At 40.0% G+C, this 26,991-nt stretch overlaps 1 protein-coding gene and 1 pseudogene across 2 annotated transcripts in view; one reads left to right on the forward strand and one right to left on the reverse strand.

Moving 5' to 3' along the window:
* GPD2 (glycerol-3-phosphate dehydrogenase 2) overlaps window positions 1-26,991 on the reverse strand; it is a 101,369-nt gene that overhangs the window by 45,897 nt on the left and 28,481 nt on the right. For both annotated transcript variants that reach the window (XM_087710370.1, XM_087710362.1), the window contains exons 3-6: window positions 24,040-24,211; window positions 10,955-11,079; window positions 8,266-8,363; window positions 4,951-5,114 (exon numbers count right to left, since the gene is read on the reverse strand). In XM_087710370.1, coding sequence (XP_087566496.1) covers window positions 4,951-5,114; window positions 8,266-8,363; window positions 10,955-11,079; window positions 24,040-24,211 — 559 coding nt within the window. The remainder of the gene's footprint in view (window positions 1-4,950; window positions 5,115-8,265; window positions 8,364-10,954; window positions 11,080-24,039; window positions 24,212-26,991) is intronic.
* On the forward strand, window positions 16,213-18,632 carry LOC148049369 (E3 SUMO-protein ligase KIAA1586 pseudogene; annotated as a pseudogene).

Genomic DNA, 26,991 nt, shown 5'->3' on the forward strand with positions numbered 1-26,991 from the left:
ACGAGTTTATTGAAATGTGAAGTTCTGTTTTGTCTTTTGCTTTCTGGGGAAGATTTTATGTTACTTTTCTAAAAAAAAAAAAAAAAAAGATAGGGGCACATTTTTGTTAGTGGATCTACATAGCAGGTGGTCCTATATTTTAAGCTTGAGCATTTTCAGTTTGTCAGAACTGATAGAAGGCTTGCACTGGATGTGACTTATGCGATGAATGGTATGTGCCATTAAGCAGAAATTAAGAATATGGCATCAAATAGAATATCCTACAAGAATTATACTAATAGTTGGCCTCCAGGAGTGACTGGGAAAGGAAGTGAAATGGGGCAAGAAGCATTTTTGCAACAATAAACTGCCTGCCTGATTCGGCTTTGTTCAATTGCCTGCCATATTCAGCTGTGCTAGACTAATATATATTTTCCACTTCATGAATCCAGGATCACTTCTATTTACCCTGTTACTGGACGTAGCACAGAGCTTTTTGAAAACGGGAATGTAATTAAAAAAAATGGGACTACTAGCTAAGATTCTTTCTGCTGGAAATGCCAAGGACTGAACTCGGGACCTTTGGAGTGAGTTACGTTTCTTTCCCCAATATTGGTGGCTATATTACTTTACAAAGAAAGCATGTCTTGACTATACTTCTCTCTTTAAGCAGGCTCAGAAAACTTTTCTGAAGCTCTGAAGTTTAAGAAATAGAACACCAAATCTTTAATTTTTTTTTGTTCTTCTCTAGCCCTCTCTGCTTGTAAATCAGTTAAATGTATCAGTACTGAGCCTTTAACTATTTGATTAAAAATGAATCTTCAAATAGGATTTTGGTTGTTCATTATAATGAACTTGAGGATCCTTAGGAAAAGCCTAAAAAGAACAATACCAGAATATTTCAGATGTCAGACTTCATACATTTTCCTTGAGAAACAAGATGCAAGGCAGAGCACAAAGTGAAAAACACATTAATGGTACTTCTTCACCAGTGAATTAAAATTCAGTGTATTAGTCCTTGAGCCAGCAGAAAGAACACTGGCTTAAAATGTGATGGCTCCACCAGCAATTCTTATCCTGCTAAAGGCACATTGTCAATTATCCAGAACATGTTAAAGATAAAGTTTGAATATCTCCTCTCAGCTTTCCTTCACTTATACAAATTCATCAGTTATTAGGAGAGCATTAGGAGAGCATCCACTAGTCCTTTTTCTTGGGATAGAACTGGGAGAGGCAATATGATTTACTAGGTGGCTAGTCCTCCCTGAAATATTTCTTTTGGATGCAGATTTAGCATTATTTTTTTTAAAAAGTACAGTTCTTCCCACTTTCCAGGGTAGACCTGGGTGTTTATGACTCCCAAGCCACATTTGGCCGTTTGGCTGTCTCTGTCTGGCCTAAATGGACTGCTTTTATTTTGAAAGTGACTGCTTTTATTTTGAAGGTGACTGATTTTCTTTTTTCAACTTACTTATGGGCATATGGGCATTCCTACACATCTGCCCTCCATAACAGTCCCAGTTTCTCATGTAGTCTCTTGGGGAAATTAATTGCCCACCCCTGCTCGAAGGGGCTCACCTGACTGCTTCACTAGCAGAAAGTGGGTAAAGCACAACAGACGGTATCTATGTGAAAAGACAACTGAAGGCAAGCTTTAGATATGGCTTCAGGATTGGATGATGGTAAAGCTGCTACAGACTATTTTATGACGTAGTATGTTCTAATGCTCACTGAATCCCACTGCAATCTACCAGAAGTTCAATTCACAGTTTAGAAATTATATTTAGAATCACTCAATTCAAGTAAATTAGTATGTAGAAGAACAGTCTACAGTAGCGTACTCATAACTATTGATAAGTATAAAATATAAGGCTTTTTTTCTTTTCTGTATTCATTTTTATTTTTTATTTGTTTGGCTCTGTCTCTTTTCTAATTTTTAAAAGCCTTTCTTTTGAGTTTAAAGATTGTTTTAATTTTGTAGGAATACAATTTTAAGTAAAATAAAGAAATAAAAAAGGACAAATTTAAATTCTATTTTCTTTTGTCCGCAATAAAATCCTTGTACATAGCTTTTTCGCTGCAAAACCAATTCATGTGGATCCCATAATTAGCACACACCATTCTAATGCTTCTTCAAAACGAATGGCAGAGAAGTACAAGAGAGTAGAAAAAGGAATATGGCTGGATACTGAAGCTCAGGTTTCCTACTTGCATGTCTATTCGTTCATGAAAGACATTCTAAAAGTACAAATCTGGTTTATTGGCTATGGCTGGAGGATAGGTAGAAAAAAACATTTTTTAAAAACTGCATGTTAAGACATCTTTATCTCAACAGAAAAAGTAAACCTATAAATCATCTTATAGAAAACTGAATACCTCTAACATAAGGACAAAAATAAAATCACAGTTAAAGCTGGCCTTTAGGCAGAGAGCAATAAAAATGTCACTAAATGGGCATCCTGCTGTGTAACTAGTTGTATTCCACTATCTCAGAACCGAGTCTCTTGGCTTCTAGTAATTTTCAGAGAAAGTACGGTTCGGTAGGCTGACTTCTCCGATGCTTTATGAAAATATATGCAGGCTCACCTCCATGTTTTTGTGCATATAACATTTTATTTTATGCCTCAAACTGTAGAAGGGATGTTTTGGAACATATAATCTAGTTTAGCACAAAAACTACTCTCTTCAACCACTCCGTCTCAAGACTTATTGGACAAAGAAATAAACTTACAATTACTCACAAAACTGTGGTCCTAGAAAACAATGATACATAGCAAGTACATATTCAACAGAATATTCAGATCTCATCAATATTATTGTATTATGGTTATAAAGCTTTTGAGCTAGCTTTTTCTGATATATACAAATATTAATCATGCTATAATCATAGGTTTGTGGATTCACTACACTGATCAATTTTTCAAAGAACATCAAGCATTTCCATAGTCGTCATCCTGCTTTAAAGTGGTTAATGGTCCTTTTTAGTCCTTTTGGTCTGAGGTGCTTCCCCATCATCCCCAACGTAAATTTGCACAAACTATAAATTTAATTTTCTCCTTCTCCCCTTCACAAAAAAGTAAATGGAGTAACTCTACTAGTATATTTCATATTCCAACTCATGTATTCATCCATATGTATCTATTCTTGCCTGCAAAAAGTTTTTCAAAGGTAGAAATTGGAGAATTATCTGATATAAAAAAAAGTAAAGATAATTCTGTATGCAGCAACACATTTTAATGAAATAGCAACGTGCACACAGAAGCAAATGAAACATCAACGTTCATTTGGGAAAATCCAAGGGAAGAATGAAATGGTTTTTTGAGTATCAAAAACCACCAGTAGGTGGAGCATTCTACTGGCAGACTAAAAGAGACATCTGGAAACCTCACTGAATAATGGAACTAAACACAGATTTTACAAAGTAAGTTATTTGGCACGCTCCCATGTATGATAACGCCTCATTCATCCACCAGCCACAGACAAGTCAATTTAGAAGACAATATACATGAGGAAAGAACAAATCTACCCGACTCTAAGACATGAACCTCTTCCCAGAACTAGTTCTGGCATGTTCTCAGGAATTTTCACACAAATAGGTGCAAATAGGCACCGAAAGCAAAAAGGGACAAGACTAATCTAGTACTTACCATACTTTTCGGAATATATTTTTCCTCAAAAAAGAGGCTGAAAATCTGGGTGCGTCTTATACATCGAATACAGCATTTTTTGCCTCCTGAAGCCCCGCCGCTTTAACAAAATGTCTGTGCATACCCTCATGGAGGCTTTCAGAGAGCTCCTGGGGCTGGGGACGGCAGAAATGAGCCCCCCAGCAGCACCCTATAAGCCTACGTAAGGCTATGCATGCAATTTTTTTGACAAAAAACAGGCCTGTTTTTGTGAAAAACTGGCCATTTTTTGCTTGTTTTGGGGGGGGCCACCCCCCTCAGGAACACTCTGCAAGCCCCCCAAGGCAATTCATGCCTTTGAAAAAAACAGGCCCATTTTCGCGAAAAAGGGGTTGTTTTTGGGAGGTTTGCAGAGTGCAAAAACTTTTTTTTTTCCCTTTTGGAAAGCTCTTTAATGGATTGATGGGAATTACACTGATCAAGTGCTGTACCAGCAGAAACAAAGTCTTAGGTGCTGCAGATTATTAGCAATTTCCTTCTCTAGCACATGGATAAATACACCTGAAAACATATACCTACCTACCTACTCTCTCCCTCTACCTACCTACCTACCTATCTACTGTATTTCTCTCTCCCCCCCCTCTATCTACCTAGGTACCTACCTACTCTCTCCCTCCCTCCCTATCTACTGTATTTCTCTCTATTTCTCTCTCTCTATCCCTCTACCTACCTACACTCTCTCTCCCTACCTACCTACTGTATTTCTCTCTCTCTATCCCTTTATCTACCTACCTAACTACTCTCTCCCCCACCTACTGTATTTCTCTTTCTTTCTCTCCCTCTCTATCCCTCTATCTACCTACCTTTTTTTTAAATTTGCTTCTTCAAAACCTTGGTGCGTCTTATACTCCGAAAAATACAGTATATCCTTGTAAGCAGTTTGCAGAGTCAGCCTATTGCCCCCAACAATCTAGGTCCTCATTTTACCCACCTTGGAAGAATGGAAGACTGAGTCAACCTTGAGCCAGTCAGGATCAAACGCCTGGCTATGGGCAGAGTTAGCCTGCAATACTGCATTCTAACCACTGCACTACCAAGGCTTAATGAAAGTTAGGGCAACTTTTTCTAACTGATTAGCAAAACAGTGCAGCAGGTGAAAAAAGCAGTTGGTACTTAAAAACTCTTGCAAGGGGTGTGTGTGCAAAGATATACAAAGGGAGAAATGTATGAACCTAAGGGCCATATACTACCTCTGCAATATAGCTACAGTGATAGAATGGACTCAGATTCACCACTAGGATCAAAGCTTCTGCTTTTTACACTGGCAAGAAAGGGGAGGACATACCATCATAGTAGACTATGGCGCCCACAAGTCTGTCCTTTCGTAACATAGGAAAGAGTTCCAAAGCTTTGGATTTGCTAAGCACGTAGCTGCTTTTCAGACATTGGGTTCCTGCTACAAGGTCATACATCTTAATTCCCACCCAGTAATAAGGCAGTTGCCACCACCTAAAAAAAAAAGACAAATAAATACGTAAGCATGTGAAACAAATCCATTTTTTTTTTGCAATGGACATTCTTTTAAAACAAATCTGAAAATTAAAACAGAATTTAGAAAAATCAGAATAGATCTGGATATGCGTGGGAAAGCTGTTCGAAAGATCACAAGGGAATTGTGCAAGCCAATGTTTCAACTAAGAGGCCACCCAAGAAGAAGAGAGATATCATTATTCCAATTACTATTTTATTCAATTTGATAGGTGTTTTTAAAATTCATTTTGTTATTTATTGAAGTGATCCTAAGTTTCTGGGAAGAAAAGCAGAGGATATACAAACACACCCAAATATAGATACATTTTATTTGCAAGGGCTGAAACTGTAATTTATAAAATAGGCTCCAAATCAGTTAGCATGCAATCAATTCAGTAAAAAGAACTGGACACTGGGACCAAGGTGTCCCAGTGTCCAGTTGGCTATGAAGCTTTACTGTACAGCTGGATCCAAGCATCAAATACTGGGAGTGGGGAAGAAGGACCATTCAGATAACACATCTTCTAATCTCATTTTAACAAAAAACAATTCCCATACTATCTAAATTAACTGCCTTAACATGGTGTCCGGGTTTATGTAACATACTAAGATAATGCTTGGGTTCCTACAGTACTGAGTCAAAAGCTATTCAAATCCATTTTAGCCTATCCTATCCTTTTACACAAATCCAGCCAGAGAAATGAGCAAACAGATTCATAGGCTTAACATGGATTCACTGCAGCTCATATTGTTTTATAATGTTCTTATTTTAAAATATATTAATGATTGGGGGCAACTATCCTAGCACACAAAGAATGATCAGTGCTCAATGAAAAAAATCTTTAAATATAAACCATTTCTTTCCACCAAAATGATATTTAGTGCCATATGAATTACACAGCAGCTTAAAACTCTACAATTACCTGGCTGGACCATGTGTCTAATCCTATGGTCAGGATATTAAAATAATCATCTTTACTGTTTTCACTACCCCCCTGCCCACCCCCACAGATAGGCCTTTGTACTAGAACATGAAAACGTTAAACAATATTTGAGATTGCAAACTAACTGATTTGGAGACACATCTACTGACATCAATGGGTCTTAAAAGTAAACATGAGTAGCAGTTTTGAAAATATGTTCAACTTCAAGCTGGCTAATGAATGTTATTCTTGGTTGTTACAGTCAGCCAGAATTGATCAGCAAGGACCTATTCAAGATTATTGCAGGGGAAATATAGTCACTATTCTACTAGGAAGAGGGGGAAAATACAAATACCAGGACAATAACCTGTAGCATATAATTCCATTTACATTATTCAGGAAGCTTGTTTAACAAGCTATGAAGTCCATCAGGTGTTTTATCAAAAAAACAAAATAAAACCCAATTCTATTTATGTGAATTTGGAATTAGTAGGAACCCGAGGCTAACTTTCTCTGTGTCATCCTCTTCAAAACATAGTTGATTAAACCAACTTCACTGGACAGTTGAGTCACAGACTGAGAAAAACAGTCACTCTCCATTTTACTTTGACAAGGTGCATTTAAACAATTATTACATCCCACGGGCTAGTCTTTAACGTTCTTCAGGTATGGAATTCCTTTAAATGCCTTAAATTTCACAGGTACTTAAAATACCTTTCAACCCTTAAAGCTGCTGAACTCCCACTTCCATATTGGGCCTGGCCTTGCCAATTTTTGGAATAAAGTGTTGGATAACATAAAGCCAGCTGCAGCTCTTAAGGCAACAGAAATTGTGCATGCTTGGGCAAAAGAAAGCAATGACTGATGATTTGCATACTAATGTTTCTAATGTTTAGTTAACAAGTTTCTAACAACAGTACATAAATAAGCAGCCGACAGGCATTTGAAGCTTCTTACATAACAAGAAGTCTTATTTAAATGACTCAGATGATGCTTCAAAATTCCCTTTCTTGTAAAGCGTCTGAACTGATGGGGATCAAAGCAAGCTTGTATACTTTTACCATAAGATATGGAAAGTACAATGTGCCAGAATTATACTTGGAAGACATGTTCTGGGAATGCTGTAGCATCACCATATTTTTCTTGGATAATAACATCACATTATCTGAGCGCAATATGTTTATTTAGGTTTGATGACTTCTCTTTCCAATCCTTGATGTTTCCCCTGCTCAGTGTATTCTTTGTGAGTCATTGTGGTGGGATGTGTGAAACTAAGTCCCAAAACGTCACTCACTTAAAAAAGTAATTTAGAGACCCTGGCATCATCTCAGGCTAACATCCGTCCCCCACTACCACTCCAAAGATCAAAATTCAAATAGATAAGTTACAAAACATTTAAATATTCTCTTCCTGTAACATCCCCTCAGATGCATCCTTCTGCAAGTCCTAAACAGCATATCTTTGTGCATTTATTTACATTTTTATTGGTTTTATTATAAATTCTTTGATTTTCCAGATTAATTGAGAATCAGGCATAATTCAAGTTTAATAAATTATTATTATTCAAGAACATTAATTGGATACTCTCTTTTCACAGCTCATTGACTAATTTAAGGCAAAGTATTGGTCTGTCTAAACAGAGTAAAAAAGCTACTTATGTATTTTTCTTTCTCAAGGCACTTGAGAAGTCAGGAAAATTAACAACATGCATACATTTGCATCTCATTTTCTCCCTTTTTATATCACAGAGATGCAGACACGGGTCCGCTTAGAAAGTAGATATCATTATAAATAAATAAATGCACATAAAACACTGATGCACATACACACGTAAGTTGCAGTTCTGAGATGGCTAATCAAGATTTAATTCAAGCACAGTTATGGTATAGCCACATCAAAGGTTTCTGCCACTGTAATCAATCTGTCAGTAAAATGCCAACAGGATTCTTTGTGCATTTGCCATACCAAATTAAAACAACTAGAATCAATGGTTCAAAAGATTTCACATTACACTTCTCCAAAATAATGGCAATATTTTGTTCTTGTGAAGAAAAAAAAATGGTTTGGCACTAGCAAAAGCAAAACAAAACAAAATAGAAGAATAACCCATAGGAAAAAAACACTACAATTCCTATACAGTGACACAGATTAAAATGTAAGATTAAACTGCCAAGCAAATCAAATAGGATATATTTTGAATAACTTACTTGTAAACTGGAAGCATTATAGGTAGAGGAGCAGATAAATGAGGTGCAATTTCAAGCAGGTTGGCACGTTCATGGAGAGCTTCTTTCACCATTCTATACTAAAAAAAAGTAAGAGTAAAAAAAAAAAGAATTTATTGAACTGATTGTCAATGATAGTGTCAAACAATCATCTGTTGCTATTTTGTAGACTCCCTGAAGTATTAAAAAAAACTTTAGAAATTATGATTGTTAGAAAAACTTGTACAGGTCATTCTTTGATCAGGGAAAAAAAAATATTGCAGAAAACTGTTAAAATATATCTCAAAGTTTCTTCAGGAGCTCAATATCGTGTTCACATTCTCCTTCCTCCATTTTCCACCACAACATCAACTGTGTGAAATAGGCTGAGGCGTGAGAGAGAAAGGCCAAAGTCACTCAGTAGGTTTTCACAGCTAAGAGTGGAACAAGAACTTGTGTCTCTCTTGTGCCACTTCAATAACGAGGTTGTAAGTTGTAGATTCAAAGGAAAACTTGGATAAATAGGACACATTGTCTACAGCTAGGCTAACATCTAACATATGCTTTGTTTTCCTGATGCTGCGACAGAAGAACTTGTGTCTCCCTTGTGCCACTTCAATATCTTAATCACCATAACATACAGGTAGGTAGTCCACAACTTATGACCACAATTGAACCCAACATTTCTGTGGCTAAGACAGTGTTTCTCAACCTTGGCAACTTAAAGATGTCCGGACTTCAACTCCCAGAATTCCCCAGCCAGCATTCGCTGGCTGGGGAATTCTGGGAGTTGAAGTCCGGACATCTTCAAGTTGCCAAGGTTGAGAAACACTGGGCTAAGACATTTGTTAAGTGAATTTTACCCAGTTTTACGACCTTTCTTGCCACAGTTGTTAAGTTAATCACTGCAGCTGTTAATAACAAAGCTGTTAAGTGGAACTGGCTTCACTGATTTGGCTTATCAGAAGGTCGCAAAAGGTGATCACATGATCCCGGGACACAGCAACCATGATAAATATGAGTCAGTTTGCCAAGTATCTGAATTTTGATTATGTGACCATGGGGATGCTGCAACAATTGCAAGTGTGAAAAACGGTCATAACTCCCTTTTTTCAATGCCATTGTAACTTCAAACTGCCACTAAACTAACTGTTGTAAGTCAAGGACTACTTGTACTAGCTCTATGGAGATGAATTACAGCAGTCTATGCAGTTTCTAAATTAATATGTACCAATTATTGCTTCAAAAAATAAACAATTCAGTATTTATTTCATATTCTTATAGCTCAACTTCATAACATAAAGACATGTCTAATCAATAACAGAATATTTGGAACTAATCAACCAAATTCTAGGAAATTTTGTTGTTTGCCCATCCAGAAAGTGTTCTGTCTGACCTTAAAATAAATACTGATTCCCATTCAAAATATCAGTCGGGAACTCAAGACTGCAGAGTCCAAAACTTCTGAAATAGTAAAAACTACAATTACCACAGCATTTTTACACCTCACACTAGTATTTAATTATATCCACTTTTTAAGGATATAGTATTTTCCCAGCATTACACACACATCAAATTTGTTCTTGAGTAAAATATGAGATATTTACATGACCAATAACTATCAGAAGATATCTGAGGAATGTAAAATGAGAACCCTGAAGCAAGGACAAAAATCCAATGTACAGTTATGGGAGGAGGCCCAACTAAGTTGGAAACAGCATGTGTGAAAAAGATTTGCCATAGTAGTTACCGGTAATTACAAATGAATTTGAGACACTGCGGCTATAAAAAAAAGCAAATTAAATTTTAGATTCCATCAATTGGAAATATAATGATTGCATTAAGGGAAGTAATTGGTCAAGTCCCAACTTCCATACGTGGTTAAGATTAAAATATGGTATAATGGAATAGAATGAATAAGAATCAAGATAAGGAAATAATTACTCCTACCAAAAATGTTCTGCCTGCAGAATTTAGTCTTAATATGGAGAAATGCACTATGAAACAGCTTGTTCGGTGCATAAGTGAGAAGAGGGAAACTAAGATTCACTATAAATCAGACATTAAGAACCCAAATTATTCATTTTTCAAGGAAGGCATTTAACATTGTCACAAGATCAGGAAACCTTTGAGACAGAGGTGCAAATGATGAGATCTTGTCAGATTTGATAATCTTTCATACATTGGAGCATTTCTACATTTTTTTGGCAGTTTCCCCATCACACAAATTTATATAATGGCACTTGCTGCTTGAAAAGGATACAAACACTTCTACAGATAATATAAAGGTGTGCTGCTACTGCAGTTTTTAAAAAAATTATAATTGTCTTAAAACATATTGAAGCTTTTCAACTTGTTTACAAAAAAATAAATTGTACCATAACGAATTTTAGGATTTTTTTTTTCTCCTAGTGAGAATTTGAACTCAAACTTAATAAATAAAATATAGTGCTATGAAAGGGTCAATTTATTAAAATGGACACTTTGCATTTCAATTGCTCGACCAAATGCTAACATACATTTCTGAATTTTAATTACTTATGCATTTCTTCTATATATGCGTTTTCTGCCTATATTCCCAAAGTTTAAAACAATTCAAAACAAATAGTGTATTAAAAGTGTGAGAACCGATTTAATTAGATCAAGCAACATGTTGTTTTGCTTTACAAACAGCCATCATAAGCAATTTTACCTGTTCAATATCCAAGTTCATGATCGCCTTCTGTAGATATCTCACTCCACCATGGATCAATTTAGTACTTCTGCTGCTAGTCCCTGATCCGAAATCATCCCGTTCTACAAGAGCTGTGCGGAGGCCTGCATAACCAGAAAACCAAATTAACTTCTTAAATTACACAATTTGTATGTAATTCATTAAAGACCCCTCTCTAAAGTACAGACAATCACAAGTTTAAAAAATTGCTCTGAATATAAATCAAGTTGTATTCGAAGTACATAATGTCATTTTTTTGGCAGTGAAGTGTGGCAGCCTTTTCAGGGAAATATTTTGACTTAAGTCATAAATACTGGAGATATGAAAATGACCAAAGAAGGAATTTGAGAGTACGTAAATCTTTCTTATTAATATACGAGTGCAATTAAAACCTTTAGATAAGTGATTCTAAATGAAATTAAGCTAATGCAGGACATAAGAAGAGTTCAGGCCCAGACACAGTTATCACACTCTTGATATTGGTACACATGAGAACAACAATTTAAATAAAGTAATTAAATCATAATCAAACAATTAATGTTATTAATGGAATTTTAAATTTGCATATGCTTTCTTTTTAGCAGAACTACAACATATGAACATGCTGGTCTATAGATTTTTTTTTTAAAAAAAAAACAATATTGGGTTACACTTTTATTAGAGCCACCCAATTCAGAGAGTGCAAGCTTTCAAGTTCTTCAGAACTTTTAACCAGGTAGAATATTATAAAAGCAGAACAGGAGACAGACGGAAGATTAATGGGCTTTGGGGAGGTTGCAACTAATTCACATTTTGTCCTAAATGAAAACTGTAATGTAATACTGATAACATCTCCTCTCTAACTAATGCATTCAAGTGTACAATCACTACCTTGAGACTGACTTTGCATACCTCATTACTAATTTTCAGACTTTCCCTCCTGCCCTTTCTATTGTTTTGTAAAATATAATCACACGGAAAGTAAATGCAGTTAAAATAAACACCTACAGAACACCTGAAATTCCTTTTAGGGGGGAGGAGGAGAAATCACATCTAATACAAACTAACTTTGTTCGACTGCTATTTTATGGAGCCGTGGTGGAGCAGTGGTTAGAGTACAGTACTGCAGGTTACTTCTGTTGACTGCCAGCTGCCAGCAGTTCGGCAATTCGAATCTCACTAGGCCCAAGGTTGACTCAGCCTTTCATCCTTCTCAGGTGGGTAAAATGAGGAGCCAGATTGTTGGGGGCAATATGGTGCCTCTGTAAACTGCTTAGAGAGGGCTGTACAACACTGTGAAGCGGTATATAAGTCTAAGTGCTATTGCTAAGTACTATCTTCAAAACTGAATAAAGTAGCAATGCTAATGTCACAACCACTGTCAATATACTTTCCATGTGGCAATCTCTCATACAAAGCCACTTAAGGAAGAAAACAGGAAGAATGAAAGCAAGTACTGCAAGATTTTAACAGAGGGTGTGGTACAGGGCTGGGTTCCTACCGGTTCGCACCGGATCGCACGATCCGGTTCGTCGGTGAACCCGGAAGTAAGGAACTTCCGGGAACGCCGGTACCGGTCCTGGGCCCTGTCGCGCGCTCCCCCGCCCGTCTGGACTAAGCGCAGCCTGCCGTTCACTGTTTGGCTGGAGTCCAGCCAATCAGTGAGCGGGCTGGCTTCGTTTAAAAGTGTGGCGCCAACGGCTAACATTCCTCTTTTGAAAAGAATCTTTCTCTCAAAGAGTCTTTTCCAAAGGGTTTGTTAACTTTGTTTGTTGCCGAGACGCCTCGTTTCGCGCTTCACGCCTTCCCTTCGCCTTCCAGGAGCTTGCTGCTTTCCCCACAGGTAAGCAACCAAGCCCTGGCGGCAAGACTCGGGACGCTAGCGGCGGGACTTCGGGTGGGCGGTGGCGACGGCAGCGGCGGTAGGAAGCTGGGGGGGATAGGGGTGGCAGCGGTAGCGGCCTAGGTTTCGCCAGGGAAGGCCTCCAGGCCTTCCCTCGTGAAAGCCGCGGCGTCGCGTAGGCCACGTGGCTGCCTCCGGGTGGTGGGGGCGGCGGCCTTGCTTGCGAAAGCCGCGGCCTCGAGTAGGCCACGTGGCCGCTTTCGGGTGGGGGGGCCGCCGGTAGCCGCCTAGCTTTCGCGAGGGAAGTCCTCCAGGCCTTCCCTCGTGAAAGCCGCGGCGTCGCGTAGGCCGCGTGGCCGCCTCCGGGTGGCGGCGGCGGCGGCGGCCTCGCTTGCGAAAGCCGCGGCCTCGAGTAGGCCACGTGGCCGCTTTCGGGTGGGGGGGCGCCGGTAGCCGCCTAGCTTTCGCGAGGGAAGTCCTCCAGGCCTTCCCTCGTGAAAGCCGCGGCGTCGCGTACTACGCGTGGCCGTCTTCTGGTCGTTGGGGGGGGGGCGGCCTCACTTTCGAAAGCCGCGGCCTCGCGTAGGCCGCGTGGCTGCCTCCGTGTGGTGCGGGCGGCGCCGGCGTCGCGGCGGCCTCGCTTGGGAAAGGGAAGTCCTCCAGGCCTTCCCTTGCGAAAGCCGCGGCCTCGCGTACTACGCGTGGCCGCCTCCGTGTGGTGCGGGCGGCGCCGGCGCCGCCGCGGCCTCGCTTGCGAAAGGGAAGTCCTCCAGGCCTTCCCTTGCGAAAGCCGCGGCCTCGCGTACTACGCGTGGCCGCCTCCGTGTGGTGCGGGCGGCGCCGGCGCCGGCGCGGCCTCGCTTGCAAAAGGGAAGTCCTCTGGGCCTTCCCCTGCAGAAGCCGCGGCCTCGCGTACTACGCGTGGCCGCCTCCGTGTGGTGCGGGCGGCGCCGGCGCCGGCGCGGCCTCGCTTGCAAAAGGGAAGTCCTCTGGGCCTTCCCCTGCAGAAGCCGCGGCCTCGCGTACTACGCGTGGCCGCCTCCGTGTGGTGCGGGCGGCGCCGGCGCCGGCGCCGGCGCGGCCTCGCTTGCAAAAGGGAAGTCCTCTGGGCCTTCCCCTGCAGAAGCCGCGGCCTCGCGTACTACGCGTGGCCGTGGCTGCGACCGTCTAGTTTTCGCTAGGGAAGCAAGCCCCCCACCCCCCCTCTACCCTCGCCTGGCTTGCTAAGCATGCCAGGCAACCTAAGTGACTTTACCTAGCCTTGTCCCTCCAGTCAGGTTTCTTACCTGTTCCTGCTGCCTGCCATCGCGACGAGGATCCATCCATCGCATCGGAGTGCTGCTGATTCTGCCTGCTGCTGGTAAGTGGCCCGGTTTTATTTAATTATTATTTTAATGTATTTTAAAATATTTTATTTAATGCATAGAATTTTTTATAATTTTACATATAAGTATTGAGTGTAGAATACTTTAAAATGGTTTACTTTAATTTATTTTGGATATAATATTTTTTTAAATCGTCTTAGACGATTTAAAAAAAGATTCTATCCAAAATAAATTAAAATAAACCTTTTTAAAGTATTCTTCACTCAATACTTTGAAATGTATTGTGCATTGAATTTTTTATAATAGTTTTATTGTAACTTATTGTGTGTGGAATATTAGTAATGGTTTCATTTATGTTATTGTGTGTTGGCATAGTTTGAAATGAAATATGAATTATTGCTTGTGCTTTGAAATAATCCTAATGCATGAAACTAATTATGATTGAATAGTTTTACTGAAACCTTGGGATCTAACATCAAAATTTTGATCGCGTGGCCATGAGAATGCTGCAACGGTCGCTAAGTGTGAAAATGGTCGCTAAGTGTGAAACATGGTCATCAGTCACTGTTTTCAATGCCATTGTAACTTTGGTCACTATACCACCTTTCTGGCCACAGTTCTTAAGTGAATAACTGCAGCTGACAAGTTACTAACATAAGTAAGTGAATCTGGTTTCCCCATTTGACTTTGTCAAAAGGTCACAAAAGGCAATTACAGGACCCCAGGACACTGAAACCAGCATAAATACGAATCTGTTGCCAAGCATCAAAATTTTGATCGCGTGGCCATGAGAATGCTGCAACGGTCGCTAAGTGTGAAAATGGTCGCTAAGTGTGAAACATGGTCGCTAAGTGTATGTATCCTAGAAAATCAGATTTAGTGTGTTTCACCCTCATTGTTTAGGTAATTCTGAGGTGGTTGATGGTTCTGTGAATGCCTGTCCTTTAAAATTGCCCGCAATGCCTTGATGGTTTTTATTCCAGTGGCTTTGTCTTTCCTGTCCTTAGGCTTAGGGAAAAAAAACCTGGTTTCATTCGCAGTCTGGGGGTGGGGGTTGTTCTTATTTTTTTGTGTTTTCCATCATAGTTTGTGTGTGTGTGTGTGATCTAGTAATATTTCCTTATACATTTTAGGGACCTTTCTTTACATAATTGGTCTTTTCTTTCATACTTTTGGCTTTCTAATTCCTGTTTCCGTTAGTTGGCAATAGCTAAAACCAATCCCACGTGAAAAAGTATTCAAAGCCTTCTTGATTTTAATTGTCAATTTATTTATTCCTGCACATTGTAATATTTATTCATTTACATATCTCTGTTTTTCCACTGTTGTGCAAACACATCCCATGTAATCTACCTTTACGATTGCTCTTCTAACCACTAACTTCTGAATAGCTTCTTGGACCGACCTAAGTACTAATTCATAATTTCATATGCATTCATATATTCCTGTCTTTTGGAACTGAGAACTAAATTTCAGAAAAAGGAAATCTGTATTGCTCTGGGAATATGACATTCATTCTTGAACTATCTTCTTGGATGAAAGACTATATCTTTCCTGTTTGTTTATATCTTTCCTGTTTCTCATCCTTCCTGAAAAGGCTGTACATTGTTGGTTGAAAGCAGAGGTCCCTTCTTGTTACCTACAGAGTCCTCAACTTACAACCACAATTGAGTCCAATATTGTTTTATTTCTTTGGCAGCAGTTAGATCTACTTAGCACAATGAAGAAGAGGCAACAGAGTTTGACCGCTTTCTTCTGCAAAAAGCCAAGAGTTGATGAATCAGCTGATCCAAAGCAGTCACCAGCACCGCCAGCTGCACCAGCACCGCCAGCACCACCAGCTGCACCAGCACCACCAGCTGCACCAGCACCACTAGCTGCACCAGCACCGCCAGCCGCACCAGCTGCACCAGCACCACTAGCTGCACCAGCACCGCCAGCCGCACCAGCTGCACCAGCTGCACCAGCACCACTAGCTGCACCATCACCACCAGCCGCACCAGCACCACCAACTGCACCAGCACCACCAGCTGCACCAGCACCACCAGCCGCACCAGCACCGCCAGCACAACCACTACCACCAGTTGAGGTCGGAGAAAGCAGCCATTCCATCGACTCCACTGCAGTTTTACAACTTCCTGACTGCTGGAATTTGCAGCAATACACAAACTTCAAGGAGAGGTTTGATGGACTGGAAGTATCCAACAAGAAGCTGGGTTGTGCATACTGTGCAAAACCCATGTTCGCGTTGGAGAAAGGTATTCATGTTTCCAAAGAGTGGAAACATTTCCAGGTGTCAACATCAGGGAAAAGCAAGGATGTTCAACAAGCATCGCTGAGAAAAAAATTAAGGGAACATTTTCAGTCAAAGGCACACCTTATTTGCGTGGAGACCAGTAAGCAACAGGAGCAGGAAGCTTTCACCAAATCCCTGGATAAGTCAACTGAGAAACATTTATCCAGTACCTGCACAATATTTTCCACCGTTTACGATCTGGCGCAGAGATGTAATCCATTCTCAGACATCGAAGCGCAAGTAAATTTGCTGAATACGCTTGGAGTGGATGTTGGAGTTGGCTTGCATTCACGAAGAACTGCAGTAAAAATTATGGACTTCATTGCGAAACAGATCAAGACCACCGTGTTTTCAACGATTATTGCAAATAATCGAAAGGTGTGCCTAATAATTGATGAAGCCTCAACACTTTCAATGACAGCAGTGCTGATAGTTTTTGTTAGAGTTGAGGATCCAGAATGCCCAGCAACCATCTTCGTTGAGCTTCTGGAATTAGAGAGACAAGATGCGGAGACCATATATTCCGCAGCAATGGAAAGCTTGCACAAAGTTGGATTCACCACCGAATATCTACGGAAGAACTTAATCGCTTTCTGCTCCGATGGCGCCAACGTTATGCTTGGAAGAAAATCTGGAGTCAGCGCCAGAATAACTCAAGAATTCCCTAGCATCATCATCTGGCACTGCTTGAACCACCGCCTGCAACTTGTGCTGGATGATGCAATAAGAGAAGTGAAGCAGGTCAACCACTTCAAGATCTTCCTGGATAAAGTGCACACCATCTTCCACAAATCCTGCAAGAGCCAGAGGGACCTATTCAACATTTCTGAGCAATTGGGCATCGAAATAGTGAAGATTGGCAGAGTTTTGGGACCAAGATGGGCTGCCTGTAGTTTAAGGGCAACCATGGCTGTGTGGCGTGCTTATCCAGCGCTATATCAGTTTTTTCAAGGCAACGAAAGGTTCCCAGGCATGGCTTCCCGCTTTCAAAATTTAAATTTTTTGCAGGATTTGGCCCTGATGATTGACATCCTACGTCAGATTGCTGCCCTGTCAAATTCCCTACAGGAGAGAGCAACAAACATCATCGTGGCCGAAAAGCTAGTGTTGCGAGCAATCGATGGTGTTGAAGTGCTACTACAGAGAAAGGGCGAATATGAGAATGAACTTGAGAGATTGTTAAAAACACAAGCCTACCAAAACATGAATTTAGCTCCAAATCAACGGTTTGTTGCCCTTCCCCGTGAAAAACTTTTGGAAAGCATCATCACCAACTTAAAGAAAAGGCTGATGGATTGCGACCATCTAAGAACAGGTAGCCTATTGCCAGCAGCACAAAAGTTACACTTTATCACCTATTTGGAGCCAGATAGCTGGGACATGAAAGATGTAGTCGTTCCATGGGCTGATGGAGAGGAAGCATTGGTTGAATTTCGCCACGTTTTTAATTATGAAATTGATTTGAACGACTACAGGGATTTTTTGGAAAATGTGCTGAAAAATCCAAAGAACTACAAAATTCCTGACACTGTCGGAAGAGCTAGAGACATTGTCAGGACAATTGCTGTGAGTTCAGCAGAGGCGGAAAGGGGGTTCTCAAAAATGAACCTCATATGTTCACACCAAAGAACAAGCCTAAGCATTCCAAACATCAGTAACCAGATGGTGATAAGTGTTGTTGGCATACCTGTTGAGAGATGGGATCCAATTCCTACTGTGAAAGTTTGGCTCAGAGCGCACCACCACACGGCTGATGACCCACGCGTAAAGAAGAAGAAAGCTGCAACAGAGGAATCGGGAAGCCTAAGAACAATATGGAGATATCAACAACCAGAAAAGCAGTAAGACAAGTAAGTACTTGAGTGTATCTCTTTCATTGTGTTATTCTTATGTAAGGTGTAAGTGCCAGCAATTAAGGCGTTTCTTTCCGTGTCTGTCCTTTGTGCAGGTATTTGGAGCCAAGCAAAGCCAATCAGCCTAGATGTAAAACGGTGGTGTGCAGAAGACCGGCAAGCCAGGGATGCTTCCCCTGTAAGTACCTGTCTTTATTGCTGGGTGTGGTGTGCTCTGTGTTGTCTTCCTCCTTGAGATAGTGAAGTGCCAGCAATTAAGGCGTTTCTTTCCGTGTCTGTCCTTTGTGCAGGTATTTGGAGCCAAGCAAAGCCAATCAGCCTAGATGTAATACGGTGGTGTGCAGAAGACCGGCAAGCCAGGGATGCTTCCCCTGTAAGTACCTGTCTTTATTGCTGGGTGTGGTGTGCTCTGTGTTGTCTTCCTCCTTGAGATAGTGAAGTGCCAGCAATTAAGGCGTTTCTTTCCGTGTCTCTCCTTTGTGCAGGTATTTGGAGCCAAGCAAAGCCAATCAGCCTAGATGTAAAACGGTGGTGTGCAGAAGACCGGCAAGCCAGGGATGCTTCCCCTGTAAGTACCTGTCTTTATTGCTGGGTGTGGTGTGCTCTGTGTTGTCTTCCTCCTTGAGATAGTGAAGTGCCAGCAATTAAGGCGTTTCTTTCCGTGTCTCTCCTTTGTGCAGGTATTTGGAGCCAAGCAAAGCCAATCAGCCTAGATGTAAAACGGTGGTGTGCAGAAGACCGGCAAGCCAGGGATGCTTCCCCTGTAAGTACCTGTCTTTATTGCTGGGTGTGGTGTGCTCTGTGTTGTCTTCCTCCTTGAGATAGTGAAGTGCCAGCAATTAAGGCGTTTCTTTCCGTGTCTGTCCTTTGTGCAGGTATTTGGAGCCAAGCAAAGCCAATCAGCCTAGATGTAAAACGGTGGTGTGCAGAAGACCGGCAAGCCAGGGATGCTTCCCCTGTAAGTACCTGTCTTTATTGCTGGGTGTGGTGTGCTCTGTGTTGTCTTCCTCCTTGAGATAGTGAAGTGCCAGCAATTAAGGCGTTTCTTTCTGTGTCTGTCCTTTGTGCAGGTATTTGGACCCAAGCAAAGCCAATCAGCCTAGATGTAAAACGGTGGTGTGCAGAAGACCGGCAAGCCAGGGATGCTTCCCCTGTAAGTACCTGTCTTTATTGCTGGGTGTGGTGTGCTCTGTGTTGTCTTCCTCCTTGAGATAGTGAAGTGCCAGCAATTAAGGCGTTTCTTTCCGTGTCTGTCCTTTGTGCAGGTATTTGGAGCCAAGCAAAGCCAATCAGCCTAGATGTAATACGGTGGTGTGCAGAAGACCGGCAAGCCAGGGATGCTTCCCCTGTAAGTACCTGTCTTTATTGCTGGGTGTGGTGTGCTCTGTGTTGTCTTCCTCCTTGAGATAGTGAAGTGCCAGCAATTAAGGCGTTTCTTTCCGTGTCTGTCCTTTGTGCAGGTATTTGGAGCCAAGCAAAGCCAATCAGCCTAGATGTAAAACGGTGGTGTGCAGAAGACCGGCAAGCCAGGGATGCTTCCCCTGTAAGTACCTGTCTTTATTGCTGGGTGTGGTGTGCTCTGTGTTGTCTTCCTCCTTGAGATAGTGAAGTGCCAGCAATTAAGGCGTTTCTTTCCGTGTCTCTCCTTTGTGCAGGTATTTGGAGCCAAGCAAAGCCAATCAGCCTAGATGTAAAACGGTGGTGTGCAGAAGACCGGCAAGCCAGAGATGCTTCCCCTGTAAGTACCTGTCTTTATTGCTGGGTGTGGTGTGCTCTGTGTTGTCTTCCTCCTTGAGATAGTGAAGTGCCAGCAATTAAGGCGTTTCTTTCTGTGTCTCTCCTTTGTGCAGGTATTTGGAGCCAAGCAAAGCCAATCAGCCTAGATGTAAAACGGTGGTGTGCAGAAGACCGGCAAGCCAGAGATGCTTCCCCTGTAAGTACCTGTCTTTATTGCTGGGTGTGGTGTGCTCTGTGTTGTCTTCCTCCTTGAGATAGTGAAGTGCCAGCAATTAAGGCGTTTCTTTCCGTGTCTGTCCTTTGTGCAGGTTTTTGGAGGAAGATGGTGAGGTGGTGGTGCAGAAGACGCAAAAAAGGAGAGTAATTTTCCTTTTCTATTATTTTGTGTGCTGGTTTCATCCCAATGCAGTGCATGCAATTAAGGCGTTTCTTTCTGTGTCTGTCCTTTGTGCAGGTTTTTGGAGGAAGATGGTGAGGTGGTGGTGCAGAAGATGCAAAAAAGGAGAGTAATTTTCCTTTTCTATTATTTTGTGTGCTGGTTTCATCCCAATGCAGTCCATGCAATTAAAGTCTTGCTTTCTGTGTCTCTTCTTTGTGCAGCCCATTCATTGGAGTCCGTGATTCTGAAGACTGGCAAGAACAGTTCCCCCTTTGGAACGAGCTCCCCGTAGAGATTCGTACCCTCTCCACCGTCCAAGCCTTCCGCACAGCCTTGAAGAACTGGCTCGCCCGTCAGGCCTGGGGATAAGGATTCCTACCCCGCCCGAATGTTGTATGCATGTTGTTCATTATTTTATTATGTGTTGTTGTCTCAATGTTGTATTTCCCCCTTCCCTGGTTTTCTGTGAGCCGCCCTGAGTCCCCTCAGGGAAAAGGGCGGCCTACAAATGCAAATAAAACCTCTAAACCTCTAAACAGGCATCTTCCATCTGTAAGTAGCTCTTTTATTGTTTTTGTACTTATTTTAATCATATTGTAGTTGGGGGAAAGAATTCAGTGACATCGTCTTGGACACTCCCATCCGGTCACATGGGCGGCAAGCCACTCCCATCCGGTCACATGGGCGGCAAGCCACTCCCATCCGGTCACATGGGCGGCAAGCCACTCCCATCCGGTCACATGGGCGGCAAGCCACTCCCATCCGGTCACATGGGCGGCAAGCCACTCCCATCCGGTCACATGGGTGGTAAGCCACTCCCATCCGGTCACATGGGTAGCAAGCCACTCCCACAAAGGAGGCCACGCCCACGGAGGTGGTTCGAACAATTTTTGAAACCCACCCCTGGTGTGGTAGAGTGTGTAACATGATATTGCAGATCCAAAGAGGAAGTTCTCTGCGCTCTCCTTTAGCCTTCATTACACTAAAGATTCTGCTATGCTTTATTACAATATAAACAGCCACATTAGCCTCTCTTGGTCCCCCTAAACTTTCATGTCCTTAAAAAAAAAACTAATTATTCCTGGTAACTTTAGAAGATCAGAGCAATTTATTTTTGTCAAATGTGACTGAAGATTAATGGATACAATCAGGAATAATTTGGCAAGAACGTATCACAGACGAAGAAAACGGAATTTGCTAAGTGAAGCATCAAACTTAATATGAGAGCAAATCCCGTGAATGAAGAGCAACAATATACAATTCATTAACCAAATGCCTATGATTATTTCACACTTCAGAAAGCTACTGATACAAATCAACAAATGTACTACGAAAACGATAAATAGAGATTGGCTTCAACTTTGGTTTTCCTATATAGCTCTATCATCCGCTACGTCCATGCCTACCCAACACTGAAAAGATTTATTTGTTATGAAACCAAAATCATATCCCTACAACAAAATACATGGTAGGAAAAACAAATACAAAAAAGTTGCCAAAAATATATCTCAGCTACATATACTACAGCTACTTCTAAACTTGATCCCTCTTTCTAAATCTAGCAAACTTTGGCCAGAAATAATGCAACTGCAATTATGCAAAACAAAATATTAAGAACGTTTAGGCCTCTTCTTTTGAGATATACACATTCCAAAATTTCAAACTGGTGGCTAATGCAGATTAATCCATCAGCAGAATTGGGGATATGGAAAACTTGAAACAAAATAAAAACTTAAATAGGAGTTAAGGAAGAAAACATAGCTGAAACCAGGCCCATTAAATTAAAAAAAGCCTGTGTATGTAAAAATAGAATGGTTTATAAAACTTGAATTAAAAATATAGTTAGTACTTTATTTTCCAAATCATGTCAACACTTTTTATATGGCCAAACATACACATGCGATTAGTAGCTAATTAAAAGAAGTCATTATAATCCAAAGCTGGCATACAGAGAAAAGCAGACTAAAGTGTACTGGTACAAATCAAAAATGATTCAGAATTTTTTTCTTACATTTTTTTTACAATAACAATTTTTAAAAAGGTTTGCAAATCACATTAAGCTATATTTTGTTTAACTATGGTTTACTGAATGTAAGTTGACTGATGTTTCTACAACATACTAAGCTATTTTTGTTCAATTATGGTTTGCTAAACTGATTTGTCTGAAACACACTGAGCAAATTCAATCACATTACATCTTAGGTTCGTGAAATATATGATTCCAATGATTTTTAAAAAGTAAATTGTCCCTCATATTTAATAGTAAAAATAAATATCTGAACCTGGGGTTCTATATATGCCATTCATAATATCTGCACTAGTTGACAGATCTTGATGTTTACTGAAGAAGTGATAATCTAAAGACAATACCTGACTTAAATTTTTCTCATTCAAAACAATTTTCCTCTTCTTTCTCATTTGCTCTTCCAACCAAGCCTAGTTATTCTTATCAATAAATTTCAATATAGGAAATTTATTTGTTTATTACATCAGCATTACCATTACACATACAGGTGGTCCTCGACTTACAAAGTTCATTTAGTGACCATTCAAAGTTATAATGGCACTGAAAAATGTGACTTATGACCATTGCAGCATCCCCCATGGTCACATGATAACTGATTCACATTTATGATGGTTTCAGTGCCCCAGGGTCATGTGATCCCCTTTTACAAGAAGCAAAGTCAATGGCGAAACCAGATCCACTTAACAACCCTGTTACTAATTTAAGAACTGCAGTGATTCACTTAACAAATCTGTCAAGGAAAGTCTTAAAATGGGGCAAAACTCACTTAACAAATGTCTGTCTTAGCAATATAAATTTTGGGCTCAACTGTGGTTGCAAGTTTTTACTAGTTAGGAATTATGGAAATTTTAAAAAGACAATTCATAGCTAGGAAGGAATAAGTTATTTAGGACTTAATGCAAAGTGGCTTAGCAAGGAACAGCCCTAAAATAGGTCATAACATGAAGCACAGGCTGCCCACATAGTTAAGATGAGATGGATATATTGGACAATGACATTAAAAATAAACGGAATAGAAGAAAGCCCAGCAAGTCAAAGAGATAATCTCAAATGATCAAATTATATTCATTTCATCTTTTAAACAAAAGGCACTTTGTTGAATTCTCCATGCTTAGAAACTATGCTTCTGGAATATCAAAAGGCAAGAGCCTCTTAAGTTTTCAGAACTGAGAACTGTGATGTTAGCAACTTATCTCTATCATGATCCAAGACATTTTAAAATGCCTCAGGCCTATCACAGGCATTATATTGGATTGAATGACAAAAGTATGAGAGAAAGAGAGAAAGAAAAGAAAAAAGAAAGACCTCTTATGGCATTATGTAATAAAAGAACTGCAGCAATTAAATCCCAACTCTGTTAATCTTTTTTAAACACTGCATTACAAATTAAAAAGCCCCCAAATCTGTAAATATAATTTAAAAGATTCAAGCAAAAGACTACTGTAAATAATACAAACAAAAATACAATAAATGTGAAAAAAATATAATAAAAATAAAAGTAGAAATAAAGCAAAAGGAAAAGCAATTGAATTTACTTTTAATGTAAAAAAACATATTCCTAACTCTGGAACATATGAATGCATAGACACAACAAAACTGACTTCTTTAGTGATGTGAACCCCTTACCTCTTGTAACAGCATCTAAGGCACAACCACTTCCTGTGGCACCTCCACCTATGATAAGGACATCAAATTCTGCGGTTTCTCTCAAAGCCTCGAAATGATTCTCCCTAGTCGGAAGGGAGTTTAGCATTGGTACAGGTCTACATTCTGAAGCTTCCACAGTTGCAAGATGACCCTAAAAAAATAAAATGTGAAGAAGGAAGGAAGGAAGGAAGGAAGGAAGGAAGGAAGGAAGGAAGGAAGGAAGGAAGGAAGGAAGGAAGGGAGGGAGGAAATTGGGAATAATTTAATATTGATTTCTAAAGGGCAGCACTATTTGTCCAAAATCCTTGCCTACTAGTCATTAATAACAACACAAAAGATTCATGTGAGAATAATATTGAAATAAAATAATGCCCAAATATTATTACAATATTAAGTATTATTATCATCATTATTCAGTATCCCAGCATGCCCATTATTTTTCCTAAAACCACACAAAAGACTTTTTAATGAAAGTGTCTTTAAAAATAAATCAATAGAAGTCACAACTCTAGTTATTAACTGAAAAATCTCTATTACAAATACCATCACTACAGTGTGATATAATGTTTATAGAATTGCTTTGTCATCAAGCATAAATCTATGTTAAAAAAACAATACCATGAGCACTCCATAAAAGCACAAATTTTTTACAACCATGAACCCCACTCTATTTTTTCACTAATTTGGCAGATACCAACTAAAGAGATATGAATGCTATATCTATATTTTTTTTAAAGTGAAGTGCAGAGCCTTAAAATATACTAATGGCTGGTTTTCTATTTTCTAAAAACCTTATTCCTCTTCCTCGTATTTTTAATTGCTTTCTTTCTAATTTTTCCCCTATTGATAGAGAAGGACCTTAAAACCCAAAGGGTTCCCTAGAAACCATGGATCATGGTTTTTTACCTTATCATTTCATCTTTTATGAATAATGCTTTAATTTAATTTGGAATATATTTTCCATTTTCTTCCAAAATGGTAGAAAACAGAAAAATGTATTAAGAAAAGTGATTGTACCTTTGCTGACTAAATTTGGTAACTATTGCCAAGCTACAAACGTATATGATTTTGAAATGGTCCAATCTGTTTTTTAATTCTGTATACTGAATATGATATCAAAGCATAGAGAAGGTTATTAAAAAATATTGGGAACAGGTGGTGAAACACATTTCTGGAACATTAAAAGATCCAGATTACCAAGCCAACTGATCCTTCTGATACTGTTTTCCTATAATACCATATGAAGAACAACTTCCACTGTAGAAGAAAATAAATCACAGAACCTTAACTGTAGAAATAATAATACTTTCTTGGGAGTAAATCTCACTGCATAGAATGGAATTGACTTCCCACTGCATTCTACCGTGGAATTATATCAATATTAACTAGGAAACGGCCAATTATAAAGAAGAGGGGAAATTCCACATGTTCTGATACCCCAATCAAAATGGAAAATTCATTCAAAGTAAAAGGACTTTGATTTTTTAAAACACAACTCACAGAATAAACCAGGGGTGTCAAACTCACGGCCTACTGGCCGGATGCGTCACCTGCTGACTCCGCCTGGTTTATCAAAGGGGGGGGAGTCCTTATATGTCACATGACGCCAACATGACGACATGAGTTTGACACCCCTGGAATAACCATAATTGATTTGGTTCATATGCCAGAACCAAGCAAATTATCCTAAGTATTTCTTGAATAAATGAAACCAGAATTTGCCTATTCTATAGGAAGATCCCACTCTAATTGCAGCATCTTTACAATAATAGCACAGCTGAGTGTTAGCACTAAGAAAACCTCTGGAAAGACTATGGACTTATCTTAAGTTAAATCAACTTCTGCCAAACTGCATCTCCAAATATATTGTAGGTGGGAAATGCTGGTATAGCTATAGGTAAGCTCCTCATGGTTATAAGAGCTGAGGTGGCACAGTGGTTAAATGCAGCACTGCAGGCTACTTCAGCTGACTGCAGTTCTGCAGTTCGGCTGTTCAAATCTCACCGGCTCAGGGTTGACTCAGCCTTCCATCCTTCCGAGGTGGGTAAAATGAGGACCCGGATTGTTGTTGGGGGTAATATGCTGACTCTGTAAACCGCTTAGAGAGGGCTGAAAGCCTTATGAAGCGGTATATAAGTCTAACTGCTATTGCTATTGCTATAGCAAGAAGGACATAGTTGCTGGTCTTGAAAATCTGTATCAAGTGAAGAGCTCATGATTTGCCTACAATGTTCATAATAATTGTCAATGTGGCTCAAACTTTATATCTCCCATATGATGTTTCCATTCTATTCTATAGAGTTTTTATAAAGGACTGGTCATTATTATTCTCAAATTGATATTTACATATTATCCATAAAAGAATATTTACACATTTTCTGTCTGATGGTTCTCTATCTTCAGAGAAGTAGAAGTTAGAATGGGTTGCCTTCTAACCCATTTTCATCACTGACAAAAAACCAAAGTCCAGATATTATGCAGTTTATTTCAAACCTTTATTTTGGGCCCAAAGTTCTGAAATTAGTTATCCTTCCGTAGGTTTTTGACTAATACCCATCAGTAAGAATGATTCCAAAGGATTTGGAAGGCTGTAGGCAAAAACATGTAGAACCCAATAGGATTTTTTTTTTATCCCCAAATTAAGGGTTCTGGCATATTTCTTCTTTTTTAGGCAGGATTCTAATACAGAATGTGATCATTTGGAAGGAAGCAATAGGTTTATAGCAAGAGGGAAGGACTAAACCCCATAATTACTCTTATGAATAAATGGTGGTCACGAAGGAGGGCTTGGGTTTCGGATAACATGTACAGTACAAGCCATCCTTCAGAGTACTAATGACAGGAAAGAGGACAACTGCCAGTTTATAGTAAACCTCATCAGAATTCAAGTAAAAATACAGTCACTGCACCTTGGAACAATCTGGATCTTTC

Source organism: Thamnophis sirtalis, unplaced genomic scaffold, assembly GCF_051295495.1.
Source record: "Thamnophis sirtalis isolate CommonGarterSnake01/CBP01778 unplaced genomic scaffold, rThaSir2_p1.2 scaffold_1, whole genome shotgun sequence".
NCBI classification, from domain to species: Eukaryota; Metazoa; Chordata; class Lepidosauria; order Squamata; family Natricidae; genus Thamnophis; species Thamnophis sirtalis.